The sequence below is a fragment of the Hyaena hyaena genome, unplaced genomic scaffold (genome assembly GCF_003009895.1).
Source record: "Hyaena hyaena isolate Hyena2069 unplaced genomic scaffold, ASM300989v1 scaffold_9, whole genome shotgun sequence".
Taxonomy (NCBI): Eukaryota; Metazoa; Chordata; class Mammalia; order Carnivora; family Hyaenidae; genus Hyaena; species Hyaena hyaena.
The window spans coordinates 975,699-987,551 of record NW_024080641.1 but is presented as its reverse complement, the minus strand read 5'-3'; the positions used below and the strand labels follow the sequence as shown (position 1 = coordinate 987,551).

Below are 11,853 nucleotides of genomic sequence, written 5' to 3'. Positions count from 1 at the left end.
CTGGGGGCCTGGACTCCTGCGTCTGAGGGAGGAGGGGCTGGGGGTCAGGACTCCTGGGTCTGAGGGAGGAGGAGCTGGGGGCCTGGACTCCTGGGTCTGAGGGAGGAGGGGCCGGGGGCCTGGACCCCTGGGTCTGAGGGAGGAGGGGCTGGGAGCTCAGCTCCCTGGGTCTGAGGGCGGAGGGGCCGGGGGCCCGGACCCCTGGGTCTGAGGGCGGAGGGGCCGGGGGCCCAGATTTCCGGGTCTGGCGAGGAGGGCACTCCAATACTAGCTCTAGGCTGAGGTCCGAGGGCTGGATGCCAAGGGCCCAGCCCCTGCCCCCGGGGCGGATCCCGGGCTCCTTTTCCTTTTCCAGCCCAGCAGTCTCTGCCCCTCCCAGGGCAGGTGAGAGCACCTGTCTTGGTGACAGTAAGGAGCCGGGCGGAGGCGTTCCTGCCGGCTAGCGAGGGCGGGGCTGCCCGAGGGGCTCGGCCATTTGGAGCCAAAGCCTTCCGGCACCCGCACCGGGGCTGTTGTCGGTCCTCAGAATTCGGATGTCCCATCGGATGTCCCATCATCCTCACCTGTAGCCTGGCCACAGTGAGGTGAGGGCCCCCCACCCCGGGTTCTGGTGTCCGAGGGAGGAGGGGCTGGGGGCCCAGACTCCTGGCGCTAGGGAGGGGAGGCCGGGGACTGGAGGATTGCAAAAATTCCCAAACCTTTCCTGGTCGAAGGTCGCGGATGGGAGGGAGAGCGGGTGGGGTGGGGAAGGGTGAGGGTTGGGGCAAAGTCCCAGGGATGGGGCTTGGCTCTGGGTGGATCAGGGCCTCACCGGAAGCCCTGGGGGTAGCCTTGGCGAAGGGAGGCCTGTGGGGCGGAGGGTGATAGAACCCTGCTGCTTGGGGGCGGGGAGAGCATCGGACCGAGGCGTGTGCAGGGGTGTGGGTGGTGGGGCGCCTGGGTGGCTCAGCTGGTTGAACGTCCGACTCCTGATTTGGGCTCAGGTCATGATCCCAGGGTCGTGGGATTGAGTCCCGCGTGGGGCTCTGCGCTGAGCGTGGAGCCTGCTTAGGATTCTCTCTCTCTCCCTCCCCCCTTCCCCGCTGTTGCACTCTCTCTCTCTTTCTCTCTCAAAAAAAAAAAAAAAAAAGAGCCGGGTGTCTGGAGGGACTTCTCCAGGGTATGGCGGGCCTGCCGGGCTGAGGCAGAAATGCTGAGGTGGGGGAGACAAATACTCGCGTGTTCCGGTGACCGGCGTGGGGGGGGGGGGGGGGGGGGGGGGGGGGGGGGGGAGGGGGCAGCGATGCGGGCACTAGAGGTGGTGGAGGAAAACAGAGGCGGACTGGACCAGGCCACGATGAGGGACGGGGGCGGGGGGGAGTGGGGTGTTTTTCCCGACTGGTGCCTAGACTGCTGTGGAAGTGCAGTGGCCCCTTCACTGCTGGCCTGTGTGCCCTTTGAGGGCAGGGAGGGCTCCAGCACATTCTGGCTCCCCCAGTGGCTCCCCTGCCGCTCGTGGCTCACAAGGCTGTCTGAGACCAGAGCTGGATCGTGCCCCAGACCGGGAGCTCCTCAAGGCAGGGCCCCATTGGAAGCATCTCTGGGTCCCCAGACTCAACTCCAGGCAGAGCCTGGTATTTGAACAGCCTCAGGGAATGTCGAGTGAGTGGAGAAATGAATGAATGGGCCCTCCCTCCCCATCATAAAGAAAAAGGAAGGCAGCTTGCCTAGAAGCAAGGCACTGGTTACTAAGGTGTGAGATTCGAGTGTGGTCTGCAGTTGTGGGGTACACCAGAGGTGGACACCTTCCTAGGGACCCGCGGTGGCCCTCCTGGTCCCCACTGTTACCTCCCCTACCTCCTTCCCTCCCTGTTTACCTGGCTCCAGGCGCACTGTCTTCTCACAATGCCACAGACACATAGGCACACTCCTGCCTCAGGGCCTTTGCACAGGCTCTTCTCCCAGCCTGGAATGCTTCACCTCTCGACATTCCCATGGCTCACTCCCTTCATCTCCCTTAGGTCATTGTTCAAATACCACATCAGAGAGGCCTTCCCTGGGCAATTAAAACCGCAGCACCCCTCAATCCTGACACCCCTGTTCCCTGCTTTATTTTTCTTCTTGGCACTTATCACATTTAACATACTGTATAATTTGCTTATTTATCTTTTTATCTGTCTCCCGGGATTAGAGCAGCGCTATCCAGCAGAAATACAGTGCAGGCCAAATGTGTGATTTAATATTTTCTGGTTGCTGCATTAAAAATGAAAAAAACAACAACCCCAACTTGGGGTCACCTGGGGGCTCGGTTGGTTGAGACTCTGCTCTTCATTTCAGCTCAGGTCATGATCCCAGGGTTGTGGGAACTAGCCCCGCATTAGGCTGTGCGTGGCGCGTGGAGCCTGCTTACGATTCTCTTTCTTTCTCTCTCTCTCCCCCCTGCGCGCGCCCTCTCTCTCTCTCTCTCAAAATAAAAAAAGGAAAAGCTCAAAAGGAGCAAGTGATATTAGTGATACATTTTATTTAACCCAATGTATTCAAACTATCATTGCGATATAGCCATCATCAAATATAACAAATACGAATGAGTCTTTTGGGGTACCAGGAAATCTGGGGTGCATCTTATACTTAGGACCCTGTCTCCGTTTGGATTCTCCATTTCACGGTATGGGTGAACCCGTGGCTCCCATACTGGACAGACAGCACAGGGCTGGGGTGTAAAGTCATCGTGTAGGCAGAGTCCTTTGCCAAGGCCTTGAATGGTGCTGGGCTCAGCCAGGCTTACTAGATAATTACTGAATGAGTGAATGGAATTAGTAAAGGAGATCTGGGGGCCCATTTTGCAGATGTGTAAAAAGAGGTCTGGTGAAGAAAGGCAGAAGGGACAGCCTGGGGGGCGGGGCGGTCTGGGCTGGGGATGGAGCCGCAGCTGACCCCCACTCTCTTCTCTCCCCTGCAGACCATGGCCGCGGTGACCTTGTCCGTGCCCGGGCGGAAGGCGGCCCCCAGGCCCAGCCCCGTGCCGGAGGCCGCGCAGCCGTACCTGTTCGCGCCCCGTGGGCCGGGCGTGGGTGGCGGGCCCGGGGGCGCGGGCACCGCGCCGCAGGTGGAGTGGACGGCGCGGCGCCTGGTGTGGGTGCCTTCGGAGCTGCACGGGTTCGAGGCGGCGGCGCTGCGGGACGAGGGCGAGGAGGAGGCCGAGGTGGAGCTGGCGGAGAGCGGGCGGCGGCTGCGGCTGCCGCGGGACCAGATCCAGCGCATGAACCCGCCCAAGTTCAGCAAGGCGGAGGACATGGCCGAGCTCACGTGTCTCAACGAGGCCTCGGTGCTGCACAATCTCCGGGAGCGCTACTACTCGGGCCTCATCTACGTGAGTGGCCTCCTGCGGGGAGCGCGGTGCTGGGGCGGGAGCTGGGTGTCCGCACCCGGCCTGACCTGACTGCCGTCGGGCCATTTCTAATCGGTATTCGCGTTGTTGCCAGATTACAATCTATTGGGCTCCGGGAACTGCGTCCCACCCCAGAACATTATACGGTACATGCCCTGCCCTTTATTATTTCCCTAAAGTGTAAAAAAAATTCCGAATTCTCAAATAGAACACATCCAGAGGCTTTTGAGAAAGAGATATGGATGGGTCTGTAATAATAATGGGGAACAACCTCCGAGTATGGAAAACCTCAGGTCAGGCCCTGTGCGAAATGCCTTCCATATATTAATTCACTCCCTCTCCCTTTGCACAAAGTAGACGCTGTTATTGAGCCCGTTTTATCTAAGAGGAAACCGAGGCCCCGGAGAGATTTAGTAACAATAACAACTGGCATGTATTAAGCATGTACTAGGCTCTCCTAAATATATTGCCTCGATACACTTTCACAATTATAAAGCGTTTTGTCCCCGTTTTACAGATTAAAAAAACCCACTGAGGCACAGAAAGGTCAAGTCCCTTAACCAAGGTCACCCAGTTGGACATGGTGGACCTGGGTGGGCTGGCTCCAGGCTCCATCCCTTTGCTATGGTGCCTCTTAAGATAAAGATGGTAGGGGGCGCCTGGGGGGCTCAGTCGGTTAAGCTTCTGGCTTTTGATTTAAGCTCAGGTTAGGATCTCACACTTAGTGAGGTCGAGCCCCACGTCGGGCTCTGTGCTGACAGTGTGGAGCCTGCTTGGGATTCTCTCTGCCCCTCTCCTGCTCTCTCTCTGTCTCTCTCTCTCAAAAAGAAATAATAAACTTTAAAAAAAAGTTTAAAAATGATAAAAATGGTATTGATGATAGTGAGGTTGACTATGGTAGTCTAGTGTCTGTTGAGCATTGACTCACATTATTTCGTCTTCACAGCAAACAGGTGAATCAGGGCAGTGGTTCTTAAGCCTGTCTTTGCATTGGAATCGTGGAGAATTTTTTGAAAATGCTAGTGCCTGAGCCCCACCCTGCCCGTTTAAATCAGCCTTCCTGGGGCTGTGACACGGCCTCTGGTATTTTTAATAAGCTTCCAGGACGGTCTAATGAGCAGGCAGAGCGTTATTAGAACAAACAGGATTAAAGAGATTGACAAAGAATGTCGACAATAATAACGAGAAATAATAATAATGGTGGCTAGCAAATATTTATTGAGCACTTACCATGCTCCAAGTGCTGTGCTAAGTGCTGACTGTGGGCTGTTGGGGCACCTCTGGGCTGGGGACTGTTATCGCCTGATGTTCAGGAATGTTAAGTGACGTGGGTCCCGGGTCACCTAGATAGGAAGGAGTCAGGTCGGGATTTGAACCCAGGCAGCTGGCCCCAGAGCTGTACTCCAGACATCTGCTTAGAGGGTGTGGCCTCACCGCCTCTGTGTGGGCCCCCCCCCAAGAAAAATCTTCACATTCCTAGCTAACACCTTCAAAGGGACAGTGCTGGTTTTACATTAAAAACCACAACAACAGCACCTTAAAAAAATTTTTTTTTGCTCCGGGCTTTGAGCTGGCAACACAGAACCCGACGCGGGGCTCGAACCCATGAACCACGAGATCATGACCTGAGCCGTAGTTGGACGCTCAACCGACTGAGCCCCCCAGATGTCCCCAGCAACAAAACTTTAGAGAGTAATAAAAGAACATCGACATCAGGGGTGACATATATCAAAAATATTACAAATACTAATATTTATATAGAAATATCATGCTATTATACTGTAAATAAGTATATTTAATATGGATATTATATATTATAAATAAACAAAGTGGCCCCAGTATCCACCCTGTTAAGGGTCACAAAGCATGAGACCAGAGTGTTTTTATGATGTCAGACTCCCATTTAGGAAGGAGGGGACCGAGATTGTGAGGGCCAGTGGGCGGCTCAGGGCCCCTCAGCTTCTGGTGACAGGTGTGGGATTGGCATCGAGGGCTGTCCGACCCCGGATGGCTTTGGCACCTTCTCCAGGCTGCACTGGGCTCTGCTGAGTCCTCCCTTGCTCTTGCAAACCCTGGGAAAGAGACCTCTGCTCCGGATCTCACAAATGGAAGTGAGATGGAAGATTCCAGAAGACTAGACAAGAACCTAATTGGGCCTTAATAATCATCATTAGCACTTAGCGAGTGCCTGCCTTCCCTGTTCTAAGCTTTCAGATGTGATCTTGCTGACTACCCCCCTCCACGCAGGGCTGCAAGGTGGGAATTACCAGCTACTCCCACATCGTGGAGAGGGGAAGCCGCTGGCCGGGCAGTAGTTAGCAGCTAACGTGCTAAGCTCGCACAGCGTGCCAGGGCCCTTGCGGTGCCCCCCTCTCGTGCAACATGAACTTGTGGATGGTTCCCAGCGGCCCTGTGTGGAAGGGCTGTTCCCGTCCCCGTTGGACGAGAAAGTGAGGCCCAGAAAGCTAAAACTGCCAGCCGGAGGGTGTTAGAGGTGTGACCGGCCTGCACCCAGCTTGCCCTCGGCCGGGCTTCGTAAATATTTGCTTAGTGGCTGGCTCGTGATGGGGACCGCAGTGTCTCCCGGGGGAAACTGGGCTCCGGAAACCCGTTTTCTGCCACTAGTAACGTTATTTGGCTTTGCGTCGCTGAGGGCCTCAGTCCCTTCGCTGGGACGCTTTGGGCAGGAAGGGAAGCCATGTGTGGAGCGCACGCCGGGCTCCCTGCTCTGCTCGGTGGGCGCTGGAAGACGCATCGTGGGGGTCCACTCTCAGAATTTGTCTAGGTGGTGGGGCCCCCCCCGGGGGCTCAGTCTGTTAAGTGTCTGACTCTTGGTTTCAGCTCCGGTCATGATCTTATGGTTTGTGAGTTCAAGCCCCGCATCGCAGCCTGCTTGGGATTCTCTCTCTCTCTCCCTCTGCCTGTTTCCTACTGGCACTGTCTCTCTCCCTCTCTCTCTGTCTATCTCTCTCTCAAAGTAAATAAACATTAAAAAAAAAAAAAGAATCTTTCTAGGTGGTGAGGGCTAAAAGCCCCATTTCCCAGGCCTGGGGACTGAGGCTCGGAGAAGCCACACGCCGCTGGAAACCCAGGGTGACGTGGCCTCCAGGTCTGAGCGAGCGCTTAGCTCCCAGGTGGGACGGGTAATGCGAGAGTCTGGGGCCCGTGTCGGGAGGGCCTTTTCCGGGCCCGCCTTGGACTGGCTGGGTTTGTTCATTACCTCCCTCAATCCCCACCGCCTCTGCGGTGGGGAGGAGACCGAGGCTGGGAGAGAGGCGCTGGGCTGGGTAGCTTCGGAGCCCCGAGGGCTGGGGCGGCTGCTCCAGACCCTTCCAACCGGGTGTCCGCAGCTCTGCCCCCTGACGCCCGGCGTCCCCAACCCTCTCTGCGTGCACCTGCCTCTGCCCTTTGCTCCCTGGCCTTGGCAGCCAGCTTGGGTTGCCATGGGGCGTGGGGGGGTGTCGCCCTGGCAACGAGGCGTGGCTGGCAGAAGGGGGCGTGGGGAGGGGGTTCCTCTGCCAGCCGGGAGTGGGGGCCGGGGCACCAGGAGCCATGAGATACCCTCCCAGGGAATGTGGTCTGGCCGCCCCGCCCTCCGCGAGCCAAGCCGGAGCCGCGAGCCGCTCTTCAAGGCAGGGACGGCAGACACCCAGCAAACCGGTTGCTCCACTCCCGCCTGGCCACCCACCCTCCCACTATTAAAAGGTTGGCACCAGGCAGCCGGGCGGCCTGTGGTGGCCACACCCTGCTCTGCTCCAGAGCTCGAGCCGCCTGAGCTTAAAGCCGCCCTTGTGCTCAAAGCCAACGAAGTAGCTGGCTTGCTGGCCAAATAGCCGAGTGGCTCAATAGTTAAGCAGCCAGGCCACCGGGCGGCCAACTGTCTGGCTCATTTTGCCAGGCAATTCCGCTGGCATCGCCGGCTCGCTCTCGGGCTTCGTCTCGCTCGGTGGCCTCCCAGCTCTCTAGCCATCCTGTCGCCTCTCTGTGGCCTCGGTGCCTTCTGTCTGCCTGACGCTCTGCGGGAGCTGGAACGGATCTGAGCCTGTTCGCAGGGCCCCGAACCCCCGGGTGACGATGAATTCAGGGAAAACGTAAACTCAGACGCAAGAAGAATCACATCTTCATTTCCACGCACCTTGACCCTGAAATGTAGCATTTCCCCCAGTGAGAGTGGACCACCAAGGCCGTCGCGTACGAGGGCCCGCGAGTCTGTTTCCAGTAGAGACTGCGGACTTGCGGGGCGCCCGGGGGGCTCCGTCAGTTAAGCTTCCGACTTTGGCTCGTGTCGTGATCTCACGGTTCGTGAGTTCGAGCCCCACGTCGGTCCTCACCTTGTTTTCTTTATTTGATAATGTTTTGGAGAGAATTCTCTAGCTGTACATGGAGAGTAGCGTAGGAATCCATTGTAAGAACATGCACGCTGGGTCAGTGGGAAGCTCATGCAGCCCTTGATCTTGGGATCATGGGTTCGAGCACCACATTGCAGGTAGAGATTACCTAAATAAATTAAAAAAAAAAAGAATACAAAAGCAGGTCACTTCCAGTCTTCTGCCATTATATAGGGTAACGCGGATGAGCTTCTACACAGTCGTTTTCCGTGTGATGGGCTGTGACCCAGATCTGGCTGGCTGTAAAGGCCACATTCTCTCTCAGGGTGAATCCCCATCCATACAGCACCTTCATGCCATTTGGAAAGGTTCTCTTCTACCATCAGCTTTTGCAAAAAACATTCAAATCTGTGGTGTCATGGTATGAATGGCGACCCCTTTGATGGATGTCCTTGTGCAGTGCACAACCTGCCCAGCTGTACACGGGCAGTCCCATGCTGCCCTCTGGGCCTCGGGCAGGCAGCTGAAGCCCTCCCCTTTCTTGCCCACCACAGACGTACTCTGGCCTTTTCTGTGTGGTCATCAATCCATACAAGCAGCTTCCCATCTATACGGAGGCCATTGTGGAGATGTACCGCGGCAAGAAGCGCCACGAAGTGCCACCCCACGTGTACGCGGTGACCGAGGGGGCCTACCGCAGCATGCTCCAGGGTGAGTGCGGGGCGGGGACTGTGGACATGTCTTTCCTAGGGGTCGTTTTGGGGGTCACGATAAGATGACAGGTTAGGAATTTGAGACTCCGTGAGGCTTCTTTGTGGAGCAGGAGGAGCCATGATGGCGGGCTGAGCGGGTGAGCTCGGGTCCTGCCTGGCAGGTGCTTTGCTGTTCGTCTCTGTTCACCCAGGCCTCTGCAGCATTTTCTCCAGACACTGCTTCTTAGTGTGCATTCATGCAGCATCTGTGTTGTGGACACGATCTTCGTTGTCACGGAATTAATGTCAGTCCCGTAGGTGACGGGCAACATGGGGTTGCCGGGTACAGCTGGTCAGGTTGCACAGAGGTGCCCAGGCAGGGCACCTGGGTGGCTCGGTCCGCTAAGTGTCTGACTTCGGCTCAGGTCATGATCTTGTGGTTCATGAGTTCTGAGCCGGCTTCAGATTCTGTGTCTCCCTCTCTCTCTGCGCCTCGCCTGCTCGTGCTCTGTCTCTCTCTCAAAAATAAACAAACATTAAAAACAAAATTTTAACCCTTTTTTGGGAGCAAAAGGCTTCCTTAGCCCCTTTGAAAAGGGTTTGGTATAAGGAGCCAAGGTCTCACTAGAGGGACCCTCTGGGTAACATGTCCCCCTCTATCTCTTACAGATCGTGAGGATCAGTCCATTCTCTGCACGTGAGTAATCCGGGAGGACTTCCTGGAGGAGGCAGGGTCCTGGCTGGGTGTGGCTCTGCTTAGAATGGGCAGGCCTTAACCTGGCATCATGGTCAACCCTTTTGCCTCCCCCTTGCACTCTCCCCCATAGCGGAGAGTCCGGGGCTGGGAAGACAGAAAACACCAAGAAGGTCATCCAGTACCTCGCCCACGTGGCGTCGTCCCCGAAGGGCAGGAAGGAGCCAGGCGTACCGGTGAGTCACCTGCCTTGGGCCCCGCTCTGGACCCCGCCACCAGCAGTGCCCCCTCCATCTCAGGCTCCGCTTTTCCCCATAATCCCCTGCCTCCCGTATGGAGGGCCACAGCTGTGAGCCTTCAACTGGCTGCCGTGCCGCCTGCGCACCTACTGTGTGCCTGGAAACGGAAATTCGAGGGCCCCCTTAGCCTGTGAAACAGCACCCAGCATGTGGTAGGTGCTGACAGTCTTGAGCACCTACTACGTGTCGGGCCTGATCTGAGCACCTGCGGTCCCCAGTTGACTTCATCAGGGAGCGTCCGTGCAGCGCCGGTCCCTTTACTTACGTTGACCTGCCTGGTGAGCGGGCCAAGTTGGTTGTCCAAGGTCCTGCTGCCAGGAAGGAGTAGATTCTAACCCGGGCCGCCCCGCCCCCCGCCCGCCCACTTTCCCTGCCCCCCCCCGCCCCCCTGCCCTCCACCTGGGACCATCGGTTCACCTGTGTGTCTGTCCATGTTCCATGTGCTGCGTCCCGGTCTGTGTCCCGGTCCGTGTCTCGTGTCCCGTGACTTCCTCAGGCTGCCGTCACCGTGTCTTATGTGAGTAGCAGGGAATCACCTCAAGTCCTGCCCTGATGTCCCCTCCTCTCCCCCCACCCCCCATCAGCCCAGCCCATGTCTTCCTGGCAGACAGGCCCAGGGTGCTGCTGGCCACCGGGTGCTGCTTCTGTGTGCATGCGAGGCCCTGTGCTGTCACTTAATGCAGCCCTACTGTGTGCATGCCGGGCTCCATGGTATCACAGTGCAGCCCTACTGTGTTCATGCCGGGCTCCGTGCTGTCACAGTGCAGCCCTACTGTGTGCGTGCCGGGCTCCGTGCTGACACAATGCAGCCCTACTGTGTGTGTGCCGGGCCTCGTGCTGTCACAATGCAGCCCTACTGTGTGCACGCCGGGCTCCGTGCTGTCACAATGCAGCCCTACTGTGTGCACGCCGGGCTCCGTGGTGTCACAGTGCAGCCCTACTGTGTGCATGCCGGGCTCTGTGTTGTCACAAGGCAGCCCTACTGTGTGCATGCCGGGCTCCGTGGTGTCACAGTGCAGCCCTACTGTGTGCATGCCGGGCTCTGTGTTGTCACAAGGCAGCCCTACTGTGTGCATGCCGGGCTCCGTGCTGTCACTCACTGCAGTCCTCCTGGGTGCACGCAGGCCCCCACTGCTATTGTGCCGTGCTGTTGGGTCCCTACTGCACACATACACCCGTATTCCATGCTACCTGTGGTCCAGCCCTACCATGGCCCACACAGCTTGTTTATGTTAACATTTTTTTTAATGTTTATTTATTTTTGAGAGAGAGAGAGTGTGTGTGAGCAGGGGAGGGGCAGAGAGAGAGGGAGACACGGAATCTGAAGCAGGCTCCAGGCTCTGAGCTGTCAGTCAGCACAGAGCCCGACGCAGGGCTCAAACCCACGAACCGTGAGATCATGACGTGAGCCGAAGTCGCACGCTTCACCGATGGCTTGTTTACGTTAGCTGTCCTGTGTGTGTGTGTGCGGAGTGGCCACACATACCAACGTGAAGCAGCCCAGAGACCAAATTGCCATGCGTCGTGGAGTTCCCACAGCTCGGAGACCCGTGTGGTCATTACTGCAGGCCCCTGCGTGCGCCCAGCTCAGGCTGGTGTCTGAGGACTCGCAGGGGTGGAGAGAACTAGTCGATGGCCTCAGAGCCTCGCCGGAGGGAGGGGAGGGGATTGCTGTTTACTGAGCACCTGCTCTGCTCCTGACGCGGACATGGCTCTAGGGAAGTTGAGAGTCAGACCTGACCCATGAGGCAGCCCTGGCTGGGGAAGGGACCTATGGTCTCTTGAAGGCCTACTATGTGCCAGAGTTTGAAGCACTTTATATTGATAGTATAGATTTTTTCTTTCTTTTTAAAAAAATTATTATTTATTTATTTTGAGAGAGAGAGCGAGTGGGGGACGGCAGAGAGAGGGAGAGAGAGCATCCCAAGCAGGCTCCTTGCTGTCAGTGGACAGCCTGATGTGGGGCTCGAACTCATGAAAACCATGAGACCGTGACCTGGGCTAAAACCAAGAGTTGGACGCTTATCAGACGGAACCAACTAGGCTTCCTTAGATTTTTCTTATTTTTATTTTTTATTTTTTTAAAGTTTATTTTTGAGAGACAGAGACACAGAGCGTGAGTGGGCGAGGGGCAGAGAGAGGGGCAGACACAGAATCTAAAGCAGGCTCCAGGCTCTGAGCTGTCAGCACAGAGCAGGATGCGGGGCTCAAACTCATAAACTATGAGATCATGACCTGAGCCAAAGTCGTACGCTTCACCGACTGGGCCCCCAGGGGCCCCTCTCAAGGGATCATGTTGTGATCTGCAACTGACTTTCCTTGTGTTTCGTTATGTTTCCACCCCGCCACGTATGACCCGGGTTCGGGGAAAGCAGGCCCCAGGCAGCGGAGCACAGACCCCCTGCTGGGCCAGCCCCCTCACCCTCACCCCTGCGCTGCTCTCACTGCCACGTTGTGACCTGCTGTCTCCCAT

At 57.0% G+C, this 11,853-nt stretch overlaps 1 protein-coding gene across 1 annotated transcript in view; it reads left to right on the top strand.

The window, feature by feature from the left end:
• The first annotated feature begins 2,941 nt into the window (after positions 1–2,941).
• Positions 2,942–11,853, top strand: part of MYH14 (myosin heavy chain 14) — an 80,987-nt gene continuing 72,075 nt past the window's right edge. Inside the window, exons 1-4 of the mRNA XM_039247143.1 lie at positions 2,942–3,349; positions 8,250–8,406; positions 9,057–9,084; positions 9,215–9,317. Of these exons, the coding sequence (XP_039103074.1) occupies positions 2,942–3,349; positions 8,250–8,406; positions 9,057–9,084; positions 9,215–9,317 (696 nt within the window). The remainder of the gene's footprint in view (positions 3,350–8,249; positions 8,407–9,056; positions 9,085–9,214; positions 9,318–11,853) is intronic.